This window comes from Hemicordylus capensis, chromosome 15 (genome assembly GCF_027244095.1).
Source record: "Hemicordylus capensis ecotype Gifberg chromosome 15, rHemCap1.1.pri, whole genome shotgun sequence".
NCBI lineage: Eukaryota > Metazoa > Chordata > Lepidosauria > Squamata > Cordylidae > Hemicordylus > Hemicordylus capensis.
Window position 1 is genome coordinate 16,428,069 of NC_069671.1, and position 21,127 is coordinate 16,449,195.

The 21,127-nt window shown below is 47.4% G+C and overlaps 2 protein-coding genes across 4 annotated transcripts in view; one reads left to right on the plus strand and one right to left on the minus strand.

The window, feature by feature from the left end:
* Nucleotides 1–12,502, minus strand: part of LOC128338241 (thyroid adenoma-associated protein homolog) — a 29,201-nt gene extending 16,699 nt beyond the window's left edge. For both annotated transcript variants that reach the window (XM_053280433.1, XM_053280432.1), the window contains exons 1-14: nucleotides 12,286–12,502; nucleotides 10,205–10,382; nucleotides 9,381–9,467; nucleotides 8,657–8,684; nucleotides 8,201–8,349; nucleotides 7,247–7,369; nucleotides 6,380–6,545; nucleotides 5,285–5,427; nucleotides 4,384–4,468; nucleotides 3,554–3,690; nucleotides 2,575–2,772; nucleotides 1,301–2,009; nucleotides 787–939; nucleotides 389–498 (exon numbers count right to left, since the gene is read on the minus strand). In XM_053280433.1, coding sequence (XP_053136408.1) covers nucleotides 389–498; nucleotides 787–939; nucleotides 1,301–2,009; nucleotides 2,575–2,772; nucleotides 3,554–3,690; nucleotides 4,384–4,468; nucleotides 5,285–5,427; nucleotides 6,380–6,545; nucleotides 7,247–7,369; nucleotides 8,201–8,349; nucleotides 8,657–8,684; nucleotides 9,381–9,467; nucleotides 10,205–10,382; nucleotides 12,286–12,410 — 2,391 coding nt within the window. In that variant the 5' untranslated portion in view covers nucleotides 12,411–12,502. The remainder of the gene's footprint in view (nucleotides 1–388; nucleotides 499–786; nucleotides 940–1,300; nucleotides 2,010–2,574; nucleotides 2,773–3,553; nucleotides 3,691–4,383; nucleotides 4,469–5,284; nucleotides 5,428–6,379; nucleotides 6,546–7,246; nucleotides 7,370–8,200; nucleotides 8,350–8,656; nucleotides 8,685–9,380; nucleotides 9,468–10,204; nucleotides 10,383–12,285) is intronic.
* Nucleotides 12,503–16,408: 3,906 nt separating this feature from the next.
* GSC2 (goosecoid homeobox 2) lies at nucleotides 16,409–20,976 on the plus strand. 2 transcript variants are annotated; one of them, XM_053280428.1, is made up of 3 exons: nucleotides 16,409–16,951; nucleotides 19,210–19,460; nucleotides 20,665–20,976. In XM_053280428.1, the coding sequence occupies exons 1-3, from the start codon at nucleotides 16,618–16,620 to the stop codon at nucleotides 20,767–20,769; spliced, it is 690 nt and encodes a 229-aa protein (XP_053136403.1). In that variant the 5' UTR covers nucleotides 16,409–16,617; the 3' UTR covers nucleotides 20,770–20,976. The 2 variants fall into 2 exon arrangements, with proteins under 2 accessions (XP_053136403.1, XP_053136404.1); XM_053280429.1 differs by having other exon boundaries at nucleotides 19,213–19,460.
* Nucleotides 20,977–21,127: the final 151 nt, after the last annotated feature.

The window sequence follows — 21,127 nt, forward strand, 5'->3', positions numbered from 1 at the left end:
ATTTTTGTCTACTGACATAGGAAGCAGCCCTATACTGAGTCTGGCAATGGGTCCATCTAGCTCAGTATTGTCTACACACTGACTGGCAGTAGCTTTCCAAGGTTGCAGGCAGAAGCCTCTACCAGGGGCTGAACTGGGGATCTTCTGAATGCCAGCAGATGCTCTGCCACTGAGTTGCAACCCCATCCTCTAAGGGAACTATCTTACAGCATTCACATGTAGTCTCTCATCCAAATGCAAACCAAGGCAGACCCTGCTTAGCAAAAGGGGGCCATTCAGGCTCACCAATGTAAGACCAGCTCTCTTCCCGACCATCTTGTCTGCCCTCCTCTGAACCTGTTCGAATTTATCTTCCGACATACACAGGGCACAGGGGTGACCCACACACCTCATTCGTACCGTCCTGTAAGCAGCTCAGCAAAGACAGCATGTTGCTTCTGGAGAAAAAGTCCCAGCAGCCTCTGCTCCGGGCCCAGCTCAGCAAGGCAGCCATGTTGCCTGGGGAAACATAAAGTACATAGCAAAGAAAGGAAAGTGGGGGGCTGCGGGACCCAAACACAAGAATCATATTCCTTGGGGGCCAAACCCTTAAGGAGCATCCCCTGTTCCGCTTTATCCCTCCGGTAGCCATTTTGCAGATTTCAGAAGGCGAAGGGGGAGAGAGAGTGCCTTGTGCGGTTGCTAGGCAACCCCAAGAAGAGCTTTGTGCATTCTGTTAACACGTGCCACTGAGCGTGTGTGTTTCTTTCTGGTTTTGTGCTGGTGGGAGAGTCAACCACCACTTACGAGGAGGCTGCCCCTTCTTTCTCTCCGGGCTCCAAGTATCTGTGCAGGTCTCCAAGATGGCCGCCAGCAGGAGGAGGGCGGTTTTCCTCCGCTGGTAGTTTGCACCGGACATCAGAGAGGAGAAGCAGAGTTGCTGAAGCCACTCGACAAAACCTAGGCGAGGAAAGAGACCAGGATGCAGAAAGCAGGATGGCAGAAGCGAAGGGAAAGACCGAGGTGGAGGGAACATAGGAAGCTGCCATATACGGAGTCAGACCATTGGTCTCTCTAGCTCAGTATTGTCTACACTGACTGGTAGCAGTCCTCTAAGCTCCAGGCAGGTGTCTTTCTCAGCCCTACCTGGAGGTGCTGCCAGGGATTGAACCGGAGACCTTCTGCGTGCCAAGCAGATGCTCTGCCACAGAACTACAGCCCCGTCTTCTCCGGGGAAGAGCTTGGTTACTATATCTACGGCCTTCAGGACCCAGCACTGGATTTTCAGGGACTTAGAAGAAGTGGAGAAGGGCTGACTCACCCACCGCTGGAGCGAGGGACCTTTCGGGACCACCCCCAGGCCAGCCTTCCTTCTTGTCCTGCCCTTGTCGGCGAAACGTAGCCAGCGAGCTGTCCCTCAGCCTGACCAGGGCCTTTCTGACGGTGGCTTGCAGAAGCTGGCGGAATGCCGAAGAGTCACAATTCAAATTCAGCACCAGGAATTCCTTCAAGAGTCTGCCTTCGGTCTCGGACAAGGCCTGGTTGGTGCGTGGACTGCCGCAGAGAAGACCCAGGGCTGCCAGGCGAATGTTCTCCTCTTGGGAGAAGAGGCAGGCGGAGAGTCTGTTGAGGGACTCTCCATCTGTGGGCAAGGCTCCCGTGATGGTTTTCTGAGCATTCAGCACCGTGACCCAGGCCCGGAGTTGAGCAGAACCCCCACCACGAAAGCCTTCAGCCAGCAGAGCGTAAGAGGCAGGGAAAACCCTCAAACTGGACACAAGGAGGTAGTTGGAGGCATTGCTCTGAAGTAAAGGGATGGAGGAGGTCAAGGCAGCAGAGACAGTTGACAACCAACCACGGGCCCACTTTTGAGCCAGCTCTTCCTCTGGAACAGGCCTCTGTCCCTCAGTCCAGACTTGGCGCTGCAGCTGAAGGAGAGTTTTGTACAAATCCGAAGCAGGAGGGCACAGGTGGTTGGTCGAAAGGCAGTTCAAGAGGTGCTGTGGAAGATCCTTGTAGCTATCCAGGACCTGAGAAGGAAGATCCCAAAGACATTAGGGCAGGGCTGGGCAAACGTGGCCCACCAGCTGCTGAGCAACTACAACTCCCATAATCCCTGACTAGTGGCCACTGTGGATTATGGGAGCTGTAGTCCAAAAACAGCGAGAGTGCCAAGTTTGTCTACCCCTGAATAAAGATGTTATTAGGCTCCACAATAAATCCACAATCATTAGTTTGTGCGGTTCGCACTAATGCAACAGCAGAACCAACCGAAAACACAATAACTACTCTTCAGGTCGATTTAAATGTGTGTGAATAGGCATACGACTAATATTTATATACTGCTTTCCAACAAGAGTTCCCAGCGTGGTTGACACAGATCTAAATAAATAGAATGGCTCACAGTCTTAAAAAGAAACATAAGATAGACACCAGCAACAGCCACTGAAGGGATGCTGTGCTGGGGATGGATAGGGCCAGTTGCTTCCCTTCTGCTAAATAAAGAGAATCACCACTTTTAAAAGATGCCTCTTTGCTCAATTCAGACCACTCACAAAGTATCATCAGCTCTAACCTGCTCCCTCATTTTCTTACCTTCGCAGGTCCCAGGTAAGGCAGAACTGCAGAGAGAGGAAAATATCGGGCTCTGGATTGCCAAGGCATGTCAACCACTCTTTGCAGGAACTGTTCATATAAGGGTCTTTCTGGGTTCTTGAAGTGATCACACTCTAGGCTGTAGATCTCTAGGAGAAGCCGGAAGGAGCTGTGCACAAAATCCGATAGTCCCTCGACCTGAAGATGGGAGAGGGGACAAATTATTTTCTGTATTTTTATATCTACAGACACAGGTGACTTTTTACATTTGAGGTTGGCAAGAGAAAGCCAGAGAAATTCACAGCAGCCTGATTTTCCCCCATCACAAAATGATCCCTAAAAATCATCTGGGCTGTGAAGTGAAATGAACTTCATTACTTAACCAACTAAGGCAATGTTGGCGTTGTATACGGAAAAGTTATACACTTTACAATTGTCTCTAATATACGGCTTGCAAATGATGGCTGCTTGGTAAAAATGGGTGATATTAATACACCGTTTTTTCTTCCCTAGATGCTTTCAGTTCATGAACAAGTGTGCATCATGCTTCCAACTTCTGGCCATATGTTTCAAATGGCCAAAGTTGAAAGCATGTATCGAATGCCCATTAAGGCAGTCTAAATTGCCCATCTCCAATTATACAAGCTGGCTGTCCATTTTTAAAAAAAAAATGTTTAAAGAACTGTATATTTGCTAATCTAAATGCACACTGGTCAACTTTTAAAAAATAATAATAAAGCACGAGCAAGTTAAAGAGTATTGTAACATTAGTCTTTAGAGGAGGTGGGTTTGTGACCTTACAGGCACCAGCCAATGAGTGCTGTGCATAACCAGCTTCTGCAGCAATCCCACAAAAACCAGGAGATTAAATGGCTTGCTTGTGCAGAACAGGGCAAGTGCATCTTCACTGCTCAAATAACGTTATATCTGCATGCACCCCGAGTGAAAGGAGTTGAGCAACGTTAACAGAGTACATTACTAGGCTCTCTGCATTGTTCCAGAGAAAGTGGGTCAGTCTCTGCAGCAGTCTAGAGTTGTCTGCCAGCAAACAATTTTCCTTCACTTTCCAAATCTCATCCAGACTTTCTCGGACACGTTGAAGCCACAGGGTGAAAACTGCAAACAAATGCAAAAAGCTAAGTATGCAGGCTGTGTTCGAGAGAGACCACCAACCCCCACTGCCACCAGAGGACATCCAAACCACCCCTTTCGCAACGATTAAAGGCTGTTGTGAACATTTTCTTTTAAAAAAGCTTTCAGTAAAACCTTCCTGGGGCCGTACCACTTTAGAATGCAAGTGGAAGATCACAACTGAGCACTCCTCAAGATCAAAAATTTTTCTAGATTTTTTTCTCAACTAGGCGAAGGGTGGGGAGCAGCAATTTGGTGACTGTTGTGAGAGTCAGCCAATCAGCACTCTGCACAGTCAGGCCAGGAGGTGGGAAGGCGGTGGCTTTGTGACTGTCACAAGAGACAGCCAATCAGCACTCTCCGCAGAGAGCTTCTCCCTAAAAGAAGAACAGACTGTCCCAGGTTTGATTCTCATTGTAAGTTTGTACAGTATCCACAAAAGGGACACTCTGTGGATCTGCAGTGGTACTCCCTCTTCCTCCTCTGGAAGGAGAGGCTGGATGGCCATCCATCAGGTATGCCGCCACAGATTTCTGCCCTGAGAATGGGGTTGGTCTAGATGGCCTCAAAGATCCCCTCCAACTCTAGAGTACTATGATTTTAGGATTCTGTGCAAACATCCACTTTTTTTCTCTTTTTTTTTTGCATGCTGTGTCTAGAGCCCCAACTTCCACCTACCTTGGAAGCAGTAATAGTGATGATCCTTCTGCTCTTCCATCAGGACTAAAACAGCTGGGAACAACACATCCAGCAACAGACAGGTCTGCAGAAAATACCACTGGGTTAGTGGGGGGAAATTGGAATTTAAAGTATTTATCCTATTCCTAGACCACCCGATATGTGTATCCCTGGGAGGTGTCCATAATTTAAAAGACAAGTATAAAACAGGATAACATGATTAGAACAATTTTACAAAATCACCATCATTTATTTATTACAGTCTACGACCAGCCAACAATTACAATATTCAACGGTTGCAGGCAACAGAACTTAAAATACTCCGATACGAAATAATAACTAGCTTTACTCGCGCAGAGCATCTGCACGCTAGTACTGAGACGGAAGCGAGAGTTCCTTCCTCGAGCTCACCTTCCTCCCAAGTGCTAGGTCGGGCCGTTTTCGGGCTATTTTGAGCCTTGGAATGGGCCATTTAGGAATATAGGAAGCTGCCATATCCTGAGTCAGACCATTGGTCTATCTAGCTCAGTATTGTCTACACAGACTGGCAGCGGCTTCTCCAAGGTTGCAGGCAGGAATCTCTCTCAGCCTGATCTTGGAGATGCTGCCAGGGAGGGAACTTGAAACCTCCTAGATGCTCTTCCCAGAGTGGCTCCATCCCCTGAGGGGAATCTCTTCCAATGCTCACACATAAAATTAACCAACTAAAAATTAACCAACTAAAAATTAACCAACTAAAATCCTGAGAAAACAGGTGCATCTTAAAAGTCTTTTTAAAAGCAGCCAGAGATGGGAGCAGCTCTATTTTTGACATGGGGTGCATTCCAGAGCCCTGGGGCAGCCCCAAAGAAGGCACAGATAACACAGAATGTCGGCCATATATTCGACGGACATCTTGTACCTTTGGTAGGGTAACCTCCAGCTGGCAACTCAGGATCTCCTTTTTGCAGCAAGTTAATAAGCCTCTCGTAAGAGCCACCGTCTCCAGTCCATCCGGACTCCAAGCACATGGAGAGATCCGGAGCACCCCCAACCGCAATCCTCCTGGGCACGGAAAATAAAATTGTCACATCTGGCCCGGCCTTGGTTGCATCCTGTCTGTGGAACTGACCTCATGTGCCCAGCATTGTATGAAGGGTGGAAGAAAAGTACATCCTGCCCAGACCGTGGCCACCACACCATCGTCAATTTTAGTTGTTAGCGGAGGATTCGCATGTGTTGTTATGGGGTACACACACACACACTCTCTCTCTCTCTCTCTCTCTCAGCCACCATCTTGAAAGACTCATTGATGGGAAATGAAGGTTTAGTGTGTTCCCTGATCTCAACATGTATACCAAGTTTGGTGCAAAGTCAGTTTGGCGGCTCACACGTTAGCCCACTTCCACCCCAACGTTCATGCGTCCGCCATCTTGAATGGGGGTGGGTGACGTCTTCACAAAATATGCTGTTGTCCCAATGTGGCACTAAAACTCTACCAAATTTTGCCAAATCAGTCCAGGTATTGTGAAGTTGTTAGAGACACACACACACCCCAGAATCTGAGCCCCTCAAACAGCACCTCAGAGCTGGAGCCCCACAAAGACCATCCTTGGCACTCTCTAAAGAGTAGACCCTTCCAGCACCATCACATTCCCTAATACCTGCATGCCAGTGCTGGCAACAGACCAGAAAAGATCAGAGAGAGAGGAAGAGGAGTGCTCATTGCTAGACCCACCATCCCGGAAGGGTACCCCTTTATGGCTTCTACTCTCCGGGCAGGGAGGAACAGAGTTTTTGCAGCCTCTTGAAAAAGCTCTGTGGCATGTCAGCTGTATTAGTGTGAATGTAAGACGCTCTGTGTTACACAGTGGTAGAAAGCCGTGCCGTTTGTCAGTCAATGGGGTGTGTTCGGAGCAGACGCTTCTTCAGAGTTGAGTTTATTGCCCTGCAGACAAGCGAGGGTGTTTGAAACATGCTGAGTTCCATGCACTAAGAAAATACAGGGTGTCCTCACCTTTGTGGCTGGCTGCTCCAGGATCCTGCTTCTGGACAACAGAATCTGGACTCAGCAGATGATAGAGACCCAGAACTGAAGCAGCCCCACTCTGCGGCTCAGGGGCTGTGTTGACCAGCATACTCAAGACCGTACCGGCCAACAGTCGGGTGTCCTTGCGGGCCTCCTAAGATCATCAAGGGACAGGTCAGTGTTGTGAACAAGACGGTTCTCTACCCCACCCCACTTGTACCTATATATCAGGCCTGCTCAACTTAGGCCCCCCAGCTGTTTTTGAACTACAGCTCCCATAATCCCCAGCTACAGTGGCCACTAGCCAGGGATTATGGGAATTGTAGGCCAACATCTGCAGGAGGGCCGAAGTTGAGCAGCCCTGCTATATATCCTTGTTTTATCTCTACTTTATCTCCCCACCACTTCTAGGATTGTATCTGATTATTGTATCTTATTAATCACGATTTTACCCTTGTCTTATCTTATTTTACTAGGCACCCCACAATTCTTAGAGTTGTATTTCATTAATCGTAATTTTATCCTCTATTAATTTCCGGCAATTTAGTGGTAGCTACTTCAAGACAATGATTTTAATGTAATTCATGTAATTGCCACATGATCTTTTATTTCATGGTATCTGTACTATATCCGGTGCTGGAAAAGATGATTGATTGAACCACCAAGATGCAGTTGGGTGGGTTCTAGGATCCCAAGATCAGCAATGGAAGGGGAGTCGTTGAGGGCAGGAAACTGACAGAGAAACAGGACCAAGGCTAGCTCTCAAGAAGAATCAGGACATAGTAGGCTGTTTCTCATGATTGACGTCTAGGTGATGGGAGCATCTTTCAGAGAACAGACAGGGCCAATGCTCACCTTTTCCACGATGACTCGCACCAGAGATCCCAGAATGTTTTGCAGAATTCCGCTCTTCTCACTTTCCTTCCACACAAGCGGGGAGATCGCCTCAGGCATCAACTTGAAAAGGAGCAGGCACATCTAGAGAGATAAGGAGGACGAAGTGTCTCATAAGAGACATCTTCTGGCGTACGTATCTACAAACACACTCAATGAAAGTGACACAAAGCCAGGAAGAAAATAACTTCTGGCGAAAAAGAACATCATTCAGTGCGAATAAGAAATTCTGCTTCTGGCCATCGTTGTGGTTAGTGGCCTAGTGTCTTGCTTTGCCAAGAGCCCCACTGCCCATTGAGATCATCCACAGAGGTCCTTCTGCAGTTGAGGCTTGTCTGGTGCCTTCTCTGTTGCCGCCCTGAGACCCTGGGATGCACTCCCTGCGGAAATAAGAGCCTCCCCATCTCTCTGCGGAGAAATGCTGGACTAACAAGCAGAAGGTTGCTGGTTTGAATCCCCGCTGGTACTATATTGGGCAGCAGCGATCTAGGAAGATTGCTGAAAGGCATCATCTCATACTGCGTGGGAGGAGGCAATGGTCAATCCCTCCTGTATTCTACCAAAAGAAAGCCACAGGGCTCTGTGGGCGCCGGGAGTCGGAATCGACTTGACAGCACACTTTACCTTACCATCTCTGACAATTTTAAAGAGGTCTCTAAAGACTTATTTTTTTTCACCCAAGCTTTTCAACTGGACTGTGGCTTTAAATGGCTTTAAGTGGTTTTCATTTTAACCTTTTTTATGTAGTTGTAAACCACCCAGAGATGGAAGTTTGGGGTGGTCTAACGATCTGAAAAGTAAATAAGATATGAACATTTTAAATTTTCCATATTAAAAATACAAGGAAGCACAAGAGTCTCCATTTGGGGTAACAGCCTGGTTCACACCATTGTCCAAATCGATGTATGGATTTACCTTCACTGTGAGGTACTGCCATCTGTCGTTCCTGACCACCTGGTCCTGCGACAGCAAATCAAATGTTGTGCTGACACCTCTCAGTAGCGGCATCAGGTTCTTTCTCCAGTAACATCGTCCCAGCATGCTCTCCTCAAGGAACATGCAGACTGCAGTGCAGAGGGAGGAAGAATCAGTGCTACTATATTAAAACGTCAAGGGCCCATGCAAACGTATATTCGCCAACATGGCACCACCTCAGAATGCTCTCAGTGGACGGTTTCTAGTATGTGGGAGGACAGCAAGTCAGGAAGAATCCACAATTTATTGGGGCGGGGGATGATGGGAGTTGTAGTTCAACAACAGCTTGCCCACCCCTGTTCTAGATAGAACCGTTGTCCTAATTGTATAAACACTGTAGTCACTAGACAGAAGGAATTTCGGTATTAGGAAGGAAGAGGCCATTTGGAAACTCACTTGTCTGGAGATCTCGAGGAGACAGCACCTGAAAGGGAAAGGAAGACAAGCAGAAAAATCACAGCCTAATACAACCGATTAGCAATCTAATGGAGCCCCTTTGTATCTCGAGAGACTTTTCAGAAGTAAGCGTCCGTTTGCAAAAGAAACTGGTAATGTGTTGTTTATATGACTCCGAATTAGAAGCTATCTGATCACATGCAGCAACGTTTGAGCATTATTTTGATTTCTCTAATGAGATACGTTGCTGTCGAAGAAGACAGAGATGTTTGGAAGTTCTCCCTGATGAGGTCTCGCTACATGTATTTGAGGTTTTTCATGATAATATCTTACTACATGCATTGAAGGTAATATTCTCTTCTAGAAGAATTAGTATTGGACTAATATTTGGTATAATGTTATTTTGTTTGGGTATCCCTTATTATATTTCTTGTTTTAGATAGTCAGTTTGACTAGTATTGTAGCAAGCATGAATTGTCCTCTTTGCTAAGCAGGGTCAACCCTGGTTTGCATTTGAATGGGAGACTACATGTGTGAGCACTGTAAGATAATCCTCTTAGGGGATGGAGCCATTTTGGGAAGAGCATCTGAGGTTCCAAGTTCCCTCCCCGGCTTCTCCAAGATAGGGTTGAGAGAGATTCAGTGGAGAAAGGGATGGATGTTCTGGCCATAAAGGAATAAATATTTGCAAGACTGGGGAAAAGAAAAAAGAAACTTGTCTCACCTCTTTGTCCTCAACCAGGCTGCTCATCAGCTCATCCACCTGTTCGGAGATCAGGGCCCCATGCCCTTCTGAGAGTTTGGCAACCATCTAGGGAGAAGAAAGAACAAATCCTCGAGCGCAGGGTTTCTTAACCTTGGGCCCCCAGATGTTGTTGGACTACAACTCCCAGAATCCCTAGCAGCAATGACTTTTCCTTGGGGATTCTGGGAGTTGTAGTTCATCTGCGAGTCCCTGTTAGAAGGAACACTGATCCCAACCACAAAGTACTCACTTTTAGCCAGGGTACAAATCCCAGGCTAACCGGTGGAAGACTGCCGGGACCGAAACCAATTCCAACAGTTTTCACGACCAGACCTATCTGGAGTAGTGCTGCCCTAATTGAGTAGGGCTGGTCATGAGAACAACCCTCAAAATGCAGGATTTAAAATGTGGGGTAGTCACTATCATGGGGTTGGATGATCGTCCATATTGCTAACCAGCGTTCCTTCCCCCAACCACTGGGTTTGAATTGTGATCACAACAGAGCCTGAGATAGGATGGCTCAGTCTAGCTACCTTGAGCTGTTCATCTGGATTTGTTTCCCAAGCGGGTATAAAAAAAACCCACTGATATATTCATTCGATTTCTCTACCGCCCTTCCAAAAATGGCTCAGGGCGGTTTGCATCAAAACAAAAGCAATTAAAATCCATTAACAATCAAAATCAAATATCCTAAACAAACAAGCCGACAAATAAATACATACTCGCTCATTTAAAAGTCTCCGCTGAACTGGCCCCATCGGAGCTCTAGGAACATCCGCCCTTAAAGTCCAACTTCTACGCACCTTTTCCAGGCGGTGGAAAGAGCTGGAGGCTCCTGTGGTCTCCATCTGGCAAGCAAGCACACAGCGGGCCAGGGGGAGCAGGTGATTGGGGTCCAGTTCCCATAATCCTTTGCTCACTCCCAACAAGAGCCGAAAAGCTTCCTCCAGGTTTTTATCCTTGCATCTCTTCGCAGAACCTCTGGAAAAGATTAGAATGGAGCACGATTACCAGGGAGAGGAGAGCTGGTCTGGTGGCAGCAAGCATGACTTGTCCCCTTAGCTAAGCAGGGTCTGCCCTGGTTGCATATGAATGGGAGACTTGATGTGTGAGCCCTGTAAGATGTTCCCCTTAGTGGATGGAGCTACTCTGGGAAGAGCAGAAGGTTCCAAGTTCCCTCCCTGGCAGCATCTTCAAGATAGGGCTGGGAGAGATTCCTGCCTGCAACCTTGGAGAAGCCGCTGCCAGTCTGTGTAGACAATACTGAGCTAGATAGACCAATGGTTTGACTCATTATATGGCAGCGTCCTGTGTTCCTAAGTCCGAGTGATTTCAAAGTGTAGCATACCAATTCACAGCTTGGCTAATAAATAATGAATACACACACACTACACTGGTTGCCACCTGATACCTGCAACGCCTGCAAGTATCTGAGGGGGTCCCCTTCATTTTACTGAAATACTAACATATTTTTCTCCCCCTAAAAGTGTCTTTTCTCCCCAGCCTAAAATTTAAGCAAAGGGGCTGCTCCTCAAATTTCCTCTGTCAATTCCATTCAGTTGATTTACAGTCGCTGATCAGAAAAATATACACAGAGAGCCCAAACAGAAACAATAAACGAATCCAGATAATTGTAAACCTTATGAAAGCTAATTATATAGATACACTCTTACTTTGAATTCTCGTGGCAACAACAAAGAGACAGAACTTAGCAACTGCATAACCACAAAAACAAATATTTATATACTGCTTTTTTCAACAAAAGTTTCCAAAGTGGTTGAGAGAGAGAAATAACAAATAAATAAATAAGACGCCTCCCTGTCCCTGAAGGGCTCACAATCTAAAAAGAAACATAAGATAGACACCAGCAACAGTCACTGGAAGTACTGTGCTGTGGGTGGATAGGGCCCGTTACTCTCCTCCTGCGAATGGCCACGTTAAAAGGTGCCTCTTTGCCAAGTTGGCAGGGGAGAGACAGAACCACTCAACATAAGGGACATTCTCTCTGAAGTTCCCTCTTGCAAGGCAAATTCTCTATCATGCCCATGCTGGGGGAAACTGCACCAGTGGGATTTATGTCTTTCATAGGAACATAGGAAGCTGCCATATACTGAGTCAGACCCTTGGTCTATCTAGCTCAGTATTGTCTACACAGACTGGCAGCGGCTTCTCCAAGGTTGCAAGCAGGGATCTTTCTCAGCCCTATCTTGGAGATGCTGCCAGGGAGGGAACCTGGAACCTTCTGCTCTTCCCAGAGCGGCTCCATCCCCTGAGGGGAATCTCTTCCAGTGCTCACACTTCTAGTCTCCCTTTCATATGAGACCAGGGCAGACCCTGCTTAGCTAAGGGGACAAGTCATGCTTGCGACCACCAGACCAGCTCTCCTCTCTGTCAAGCTATTGGGAAAAGACAAAAGACCCTAGGTAGGAAAAAACAGACTCCGGTGCCTTTAAATAATTCCATGCTACGCAGACGTTGAGACCCCAGGCTGCGGAGCGAAGCCAGTAAACAGCAAATCTAGGACCACGACTATGAATATTTCTATACCACTCTTCAACCAAAGTTCACAAAGCGGTTTACACAGAAAAACAAATACATAAATAAGACGGCCCCTTGTCCCCAAAACACTCACAATCTTTCTTTTTTTAAAAGTAAGATAGATCCCAGCAACAGCCACTGGAGGGATGCTGTGCTGGGGTTGGATAGGGCCAGTTGCTCTCCCCCTGCTAAACACAAGATAATCACCACTTTAAAAGGCATGTCTATGCTCGGTTAGCAGGAAAATTCAGCCCAGGAGTTACAGGGCTTCCAAAGAGCCTGATGCCTGGAGACCTCTTTTTAAACATGCTGATTTTTCTGCGCATGCACTAGCCAGCCAACTTACTCTGCAAACTGCTCCAGTTTTTCCAAGATGTGGAGGAAAGTCTGGGTGATCTCTGCCAACCCTTGGGTCTCTCCCAACGCCCTGTAGAAGAGGATGCCTTGCTGAAGTTCCTGCTGGGCGATCATCGCTTCCAGAAGCAGCGATCGCTGGAAATGCCAGGGCAGCAATTAACCCAGAAACAGCTGCACGCCCAGGGCTGGAGCAAAACCTTGCTGGAGCCATAGAGTGCAAGTCTGAAAGGAAGAGTGTCCACATAGCAGCAAAGGGCTGGATATAGAGGCACGCCGGCTCCATCTGGTGCTGAGCACCGGGATAGCTCCAAGGAACATGAAAAGCTGCCTTACTGAGTCAGACCTTTGGGCCATCTTGCTCGGGATTGTCTGCATAGACTGGCAGCGGCTTCTCCAAGGTTCCAGGCAGGAGTCTCTCCCGGCCCTACCTGGAGATGCTGCCAGGGATTGAACCTGGACCCTTTTGCATGCCAAAACCCCCCTCTGAGCTCCGATCTTTCCCCAGACCCTTGGCACCAGCACGGTGCCAGAGCAAGGGTGACAATATGGGCCTTTTAGACATTAACACCATGTCGCTTCAATGCCTGGAGAGAAGCACCAGAAAAACGGGTCACCTTTATTACAGCAATCTTCCCACTCAAATCCCTGGACATTTTGTATCCACAACGGCACGTTTCCTACATCCTGCATAGGACGTCCAACTCCTGAACCATCCAGGCCACCCCAGGCCATGTGGCTGGAAGCCCTTCCTAGGATGCCCCTAATCAACCCTTCCGAAAAGCTGCCTGGTAGAGCTTACCTTCTGTCTACTCTGGTGGGAGAAGGACATCTCCCCAAGTTTCAGCGCAGGGCAGATTTTTTCGAAACCTATCGTCTCCCCTTTTGACAAAATGCACAGCCAAAGCAGATCAGCCTTTCCTGCTAATCCGTATAATGGTTTTAGAATCTCCTTCCCCAATAAGAAAACGATAAAGGGCCCCTTTCTATTCTCTTTCTCCAGATCTGCATTGTCTGTGTGCCGTGTCTACATTTTCCCCTGGCCGCTCTTATTTTATTTCCCTCTTTCTTCTAGAATAGCCCCGGCGATCTTATCTCGGTAAACACAGCATCAGCAAAATCCCTGCTTCTCATTGGCCTTTGGTGCAGAGCTGTGTGTCTGCCGATGGGGATTTGATTACCAGCCGTTATCAAAAGTCCTCTTTGTGAGATCTGGGCCTTAAATCCCATAATTCTTTGATAAAAGAAGCATTACCAGTCTATTTTCCAAAGTGAAAGGTATGGGGCAGGATGAAAGAAAGCAATCAGCGCACAGACTAATAGGCTAAGTGTATAGGCCCCGGTGTGGGGAGAGAGGTTGGGATGGGAAGAAAGCTTTTGTTGCAGACAGGAGAAAGGAATTAATCCGTTTCAGGTTGCAGGATTGGGGCGCCTAAAAGCAGAAAGGGCAGCATCCGGCTTTCACTCTCCTGGGGACAGATTCAAACTTGTTTCTTACGAGAGCATATTTTTCACGTTAGCTCTGTACAAGTATGGACCTGCAACAACATTTTGCAGTGTTTCTTTACGGTGCATGCGTTGCTTGAGTGCAGTCAGTGTTTTAGGCACTTCTCCCCTTCAGAAGCCGAAAGGGGTTGCTGTGATTGTCTTGAGGGAGTATTCATTAAGCTAAGAAATTCCCCACTCTTTTTGTTCAAGGTCTTCTACCCACTCCTTGCCAATGAGTTCCATTAAGTCCGCCCACCTGGTTGTCTGTTAAGTGCCCTCCAAGTCAGCGAACATTCCACTCCACTGAGTTACATTTGGGGCTGGGTTTTTTTGTGCGCCGGGGGGTTGCCCCCTTAGGTTTCCCCTCCCTTTGGAGCTTTGCAAAACTGACAAATCTGTGGGTTACCCCGTGTCTAACAGTATCTCCCTCTCACTCACAGGTGCTCTAGGTATGTGTCCATAAGGATCATAATATTTTCAGCTCTTTTCGGAAGTAGGTATAGGAAAGAGAGGGACGCATTTAACACACCTGTTCTGTACACTCAAAACTGTATGGATGCAGCTATCTGCTTGTAACATGTGTATCAAGGTTATTTATTTACTTTTTTAAAAGCCACCCTACCATATTTACTTGAATCCAAGTCTAGGTTTTTTCCTGAGTTCTATAATTTTAGAAATTAGGGGGGCCTGTCTTAACAGAGTCCTGTCCCTTTTGGGAAAATGGAGGTATGACATGTATTTAACCTCTGTTTTTAAGGGAGTTGGCAAATTCAGGGTTGTCTTCTTCTCTTCAGGTAAATATGGTATAAACATGATGTGCAATGTCCATGCAACTTAGAGAGGAGAGCTGGCCTCGTGGTAGCAAGCATGACTTGTCCCCTTAGCTAAGCAGGGTCTGCCCTGGTTGCATATGAATGGGAGACTAGAAGTGTGAGCACTGGAAGAGATTCCCCTCAGGGGATGGAGCCACTCTGGGAAGAGCAGAAGGTCCCAAGTTCCCTCCCTGGCAGCATCTCCAAGAGAGGGCTGAGAGAGATACATTAACCAGCCATTATGGGAGTTGTAGGCTAACATCTGCAGGAGGGCTGAAGTTGAGCAGGCCTGGTGTCGACAATACCGAGCTAAATGGACTAATAGTCTGGGGAAGGACCATAGCTCAGTGACAGAGCATCTGCTTGGCATGCAGAAGGTCCCATGTTCAATCCCTGGCAGCATCTCCAGGTAGGGCTGGGATTCAGAGACTCCTACCTGAAACCTTGGAGAGCTGTTGTAAATCAGGGTTGACAATACTGATCTAGATGGACCAAGGCAGGGTCTGGTGAAGGACTGTAGCTCAGTTTCTCTTCCTTGGCTACAAGGATAGGACATAGGAAGCTACCATATACCTAGTCAGACCACTGGTCCATCTAGCTCAGTATTGTCTACCCAGACTGGCAGCGGCTTCTCCAAGGTTGCAGGCAGGAATCTCTCTCAGCCCTATCTTGAAGATGCTGCCAGGGAGGGACATTGGAACCTTCTTCCTAGCACAGCTCCATCCCCTTAGGGGGATATCTTACAGTGCTCATGCATGTCGTCTCTTATTCATATGCAACCAGGATGGACCCTGATTAGCAAAGAGGACAAGTCATGCTTGCTGCCACAAGAAGGATATCATGGGGTAGCAGGTGCTATTCCCAAAATATTTCCCACTCCCTCTTTCAACCCCCCAGCCACATCAGACTGACTCTTTTCCTGCCGGGAGCAACTGAATAGCAGTGCAGCTGATAATTTTGGTTGGATAAAAACAAACTGTCCATGAGCCACAAATCATGCGTGCATGGTGTGAGTATTCCGTTCCTGCCTCTGCAGTCACTTGGTGAGTTTCACGGATGAACGGAGACTCGAACTCAGGGCTCCTCAGTCCTAGTCTAACACTCTGACCACTATACCACGCTGCTGGGGTAGTGACACATATTTGACCATCACATTTGGACACACCTGTCATTGGTCTTGCATTCAGCCTACCATCTGGGGTGGGGTTTTTTTTGGAATCAAAGCTTACAACTTTTCTTCTGCCCAAAGTGGCAACGAAATTGGCTTTCAGCAGAAGTCCTCACCCTTTCAGCGGGGTTATTTTTTTGTTTGTTGCTGCCGGGGTTGATTTCTATTTCCTATTAGCAAGCTAAACGCTCCCTGTTTCCCCCATATTGTGTGATATGACAGTTCCCTTTTGATGGGATGGCTTTCATTTGGCCAAAGAAAAGGATAATTTGCTTCTCCCTTTTAAAAGAGTTAATCCTCCCGGGCCATTTCTGGGCCTGCGAAACAAGCTATTTCCCCCCGGCCTTGAACTGGAGGTTTTCAGACACAATGGATATCATAACCACCTCAAATCTACACTCGAGATAGAGAAATCAGATTTCCTTCCAGAGTCATTTCGGTGGGATTAGCTAAATCTTAGATCCACACTAACCCTTCACAAAGCTGTCAAGATTAGTTAGAATTTATTTTATTCCTGCAAGGGGTTTACAGCTGGCTTTCCAAAAAGGATTATATAGATATAGATACGTATATATTTAGGATGTCCTTGGGTATAAAGCAGCAAGCTTTGGGGGGGGACGGGACGGGGGGGCGGAGCATACGTGCGTCCTTGTTTGCCTGTGAGTATATAAAATAAAAGACATGGGCACTGAAATGAGAAGCACTGGCCACCCCAAGCAGGCAGACGATTCATTCTGTGGGGCAGACGTGCTTCTGTGTCATCTCTCTCGGGTTAGGTCTTTCCCAGGGATCTCTTTGATTCCCAGGCACTGATTCTTTCAACGGTGTAAATCCTCGCCAGACATCTTTGACCAGGATGTCTTCAGAAACCCCTTTAGAGCAGGAGCCCGGGAAGAAGAGCGTCAAGAAAGCGTGCTCCTTCACCATCGAGAACATCCTCTCCAGCTCCAGAGAACATCCAGAGAACATCCTCCAGAGGAGGCCCCCGGTTCCCCTTCCGCTCTGCTTCCGGGGGATCTTGGACTGTGAGCCCAAAGGGCTGTGCGCGCTGGGGGGCATGGCCGCCGCCGCCGCCGCTCTGCAAGACGAGGAGGAAGGGGACGAGGCAGAGACCGACCTCGGGCAGTGTGGATGCTGCTGCTGTTCCCACAGCAGTCTTCATTCGTGGCAGGAGACGGCACAGTGGCTGGGTAAGGATATGCCTGGTTGTAGTCTGGGGCTGGTCTTGCAGGACTGAGATGGAATGGTCCCCTTTGCTAAGCAGGGCCTGCCCTGGTTTGCATTTGGATGGGAGCCGACATGTGAGTGCCGTAAGATATCCCTGTTCGGGGATGGGGAGGTCTCAGGTACAGGGGTCAAGAAATGTCGGCTCAGTTCACCAGCCAGGCAAAATACTTGACTCGTCAGACTTGCTGGTCAATGGACCGAATAAAGAGGATGGATTGATTGACTCATTAGCTGAGAGCCAGCGTGGTGTAGTGGTTAGAGTGCTGGACTAGGGCCGGGGAGACCCGAGTTCAAATCCCCATTCAGCCAGGAGACTTGCTGGGTGACTCTGGGCCAGTCGCTTCTTCTCTCTCAGCCTAGCCTACTTCACAGGGTTGTTGTGAGGAGGAACTTAAGTATGTAGTACACCGCTCTGGGCTCCTTGGAGGAAGTGCGGGATAGAAATGTAAAAATAAATAAATAAATAAATAAATAATAAAATCAGATGGTTTCGTGAGCTATGTTGGTGCATTACTCATCAGGACTTTTCTCACTCATCAGGCATCATTTTTCACTCGCCATGGATTAGTGGGCAGGTGGATTTCCTGGCAACTCTAAGTCAGGCTAGGAAAGACTCCTCCCTGAAGGTTGTGGCAGCAAGCATGACCTGTCCCCTTAGCTAAGCAGGGTCTGCCCTGGTTGCATAGGAATGGGAGACTTGATGTGTGAGCACTGCAAGAGATTCCCCTCAGGGGATGGAGCCGTTCTGGGAAGGGCAGAAGGTTTCAAGTTCCCTCCCCGGCTTCTCCAAGGTAGGGCTGAGAGAGACTTCTGCCTGCAACCTTGGAGAAGCCGCTGCCAGTCTGTGAAGACAATGCTAAGCTAGATAGACCATGGTCTGACTCAGTATATGCAGGGGTCTCTCTCAGCCTTATCTTGGATATGCTAGTAGCCGGGGAGGGAATCTGGGACCTTCTGCATGCAAGCAGGTAGGTGCTCTTCCCAGAGCAGCCCCATCCCCTAAAGGGGAATATCTTCCAGTGCTCACATGTAGTCTCCCATCCAAATGCAAACCAGGGCAGACCCTGCTTAGCAAAGGGGGACCATTCATGCTTGCTGCCGCAATACCAATGCTCCTCTCATAGACACATGCTATGGGCGGGGATTTTTTTTCATGTACCGTCACAGTTCTGAATTTTCTTTTTAAAAGCCCACACTGTTCTGCAGTGAAACTGAAAGTGCCAGAAGAAATCACAGTCTGTTTCTCCAGAGGGCAGAAAGGAGGGAGAGGGATGTGAAATCTACACTGCTGGAAATGACAAGCTGCAATTGTAGGTGGCACCTTCAATGGGACCTTTAACATAAAAACAATGTTGATTGTACGGAATCATGGAATTATATAGTTGGAAGGGACCTTGGAGATCATCTAGTCTGGCTGAAGCATTAGAAAACTTGATAGAAGCACATTTAAATTTGTTTTTCTCTGGCAGGAGAAGCTCAAGATTACAAAATGCCTCTGAAATATGTCAGAGTGAAAGTGAAATATGTCGGAGGTGGCGGTTCATGCAGAATACCTGACCACATATATTTAGTCACTATGGCATGGATCTATATAGTTAGCTGTTAACATACAATGCCTTGAAAGCTTTCTGTTTCTGCTTACTGCATCTGTATTTCATCCTTCCTCCAAAAGTGCAAGCCGACAAGGATGTGCAAAAATCGATTTGAATTTGAATCAATTTGACTTGAATCTGGGTGATTAGAGTGATTCGAATTCACATTGAATCACCCCTTAAACGGCAGTTTGATTCCAGTTCAAATTGAATGTCTGAAATTCGATTAGAATTTGATTCAAGAGCCATTTTTAACCTTTTACAAACCATTCAGGACCCTTGATTGGTTTTTAAACAGGTGCCAAAAGAGGGTCAAATTGATTCAAATTTGATTTGAATTCGAATCGAATTTTTGGACCAGATTTGAATTTGATTCGAATTTGAAATGCAACTAAAACATTCATTTTGTGCCTATCTCTAATGCCTACTGTCCACACATTTCCTTTCAACAACCTAAAGGGGTGGGTAGGTTTAGATAGCGTGAGTGGAAGCCTCAAAAACCAAAAGCTGGGGCTGATGGGAATTGTAGTCTCTCCCCTCCAAAAAACAACACCAACACTCTACCCAAGACTGTTTATTTCACTTTGATTCTGGAGTCACACCCAGTGAATTCCAAATCTCCCTTTCAGCAGACACGAGGTTTCCCTGGCCTATGAGGCTTTTTCGTCCCGTCGGCAGGCCGTGTAAGAACGGGCATGAGAGCCACAGTGAGTTGCAGGCGTTGCACCAGATCCAGCGCCGGACACGACGGCATCGCACCATCTTCACCGAGGACCAGCTGCAGGCTTTGGAGGCCCTCTTCCATCAGAACCAATATCCAGACGTCATCACCAGAGAACACCTGGCCAACCGCATCCACTTGAAGGAAGAAAGAGTAGAGGTGAGGTTCTGGCCAGCCCTGGTTTGCGAGGAGCAGAAGGGCAGAGCTGAGTGAGAGCAATACTTTCCCTGCCCCCAAGCATTGGATCTTGGGTAGAACTGAAGTGATCTGTGAGAGGCGGGACTCTCAGGGCAGGATCCGGTTAGTCCGGACTAAGCCCCATGGGCTGATATCCAGACTAAGCTACTCAGTAGGTCTGCTGACTGCTCCGGGGTTCCTCTAAATGGACTCCTCAATTTCAGCAGGACTTCTGTTGAGTAAATTTAGTCAGGATGTCATCCGTTGACATTTCTGGGCAGTTCTCCCAGTGGGTTAGTCCTGACTATGCACCCTTGAAATCAAGGAGGCTTCAGGCAGAGGGCGAACGGTGGTGGTACATGATGGCATAGGCCCCAGGCCAATCAGTGCTGAGCAGTATTGACTTCTGCTGGAAAATATTGTAATTTGTATTATGTATATAGTATGTACAAATGTATATATCCGGTGGTATATAAATATGACAGATAGATAGATAGATAGATAGATAGATAGATAGATAGATAGATAGATAGATAGGGCAAAATTCCCAGTTTCCTTCATCCTGGAATGAACATTGTAAATCTGTCCGCAACATGCTACCTGCATGTCCTGAGCACAAGGATATCTGAGCACAGGGACATCTTTTAAAGTACATTTGCACACCCTTCTCAGTGGGCTTCTTAGCACACCTAACCCTGTACTAGCCACCTAATGGTGCAGCGGGGAAGCAACCTGCCTAGAAAGCAGGAGGCTGTTGGTTCGAATCCCCGCTGGTATGTTTCCCAGACTGTGGGAAACACCTATATCAGGCAGCAGCGATATAGGAAGATGCGGAAAGGCATCATCTCATACTGCACGGGAGATGGCAATGGGAAACCTCTCCTGTATTCTACTAAAGAAAAACCACAGGGCTCTGTGGTCGCCACGAGTCGACACTGACTCGACAGCACACTCTTTCTCTTTAACCCTGTACTCTGGATAGTGCAATGCTAATGGAGTGTTGCTCCAGCAGATCACAGGAGCTGGATAGTGCAACCCTAATGGAGTGTTGCTCCAGCAGATCACAGGAGTTGGATAGTGCAACCCTAATGGAGTTTTGCTCCAGCAGATCACAGGAGCTGGATAGTGCAACCCTAATGTGGGTTTAGTAACCCTGTACTAAATGTTGAATTTTCTTGATGCCCAGGTTTGGTTTAAAAATCGCCGTGCCAAGTGGAGGCATCAGAAGCGAGCATCGGCTTCGGCGCTCATCCTCCAAGGCACGAAGAAGTCTTCCGAGGGGAAATGCTAACATGAAGAGCATATCCCGGTTGGCTAATACAGCCAGCGACGGTGGCCCTTTGGCGTCTGCACTGAATGATTGGATGGGAGGAAACTTCGGGATTATGAAGAGATGAGAGAGAGGCAGAGATGGAAGAAGGTGTTATATTTTTAAAGACTGAGTTTTTCTTAATGGCTCATTCCACCGCAAATAAAATAAAATAAAATAAAATAATAAAATAAACTGAAAGATAACTGTTTGATTCTTCAAGGCATGGGGCCTTTCCTACAATTCCATATAACTACACAAAATGTGTCTGTGTAGTTTCAGGGTTGGAGGGATGGTCTTGCAGTAGTGGACATAAATGGTCCCTTTTGCTAAGCAGCAT

What these genes read in the sequence shown, in the direction of transcription:
- GSC2 (XM_053280428.1), top strand. Translation starts at nt 16,618, where the DNA reads ATGTCTTCAGAAACCCCTTTAGAGCAGGAGCCCGGGAAGAAGAGCGTC. An exon ending in GGAGACGGCACAGTGGCTGG is followed by an intron (nt 16,952 to 19,209) that starts GTAAGGATATGC and finishes TCTCCCTTTCAG; the next exon opens with CAGACACGAGGTTTCCCTGG. An exon ending in TGAAGGAAGAAAGAGTAGAG is followed by an intron (nt 19,461 to 20,664) that starts GTGAGGTTCTGG and finishes CTTGATGCCCAG; the next exon opens with GTTTGGTTTAAAAATCGCCG.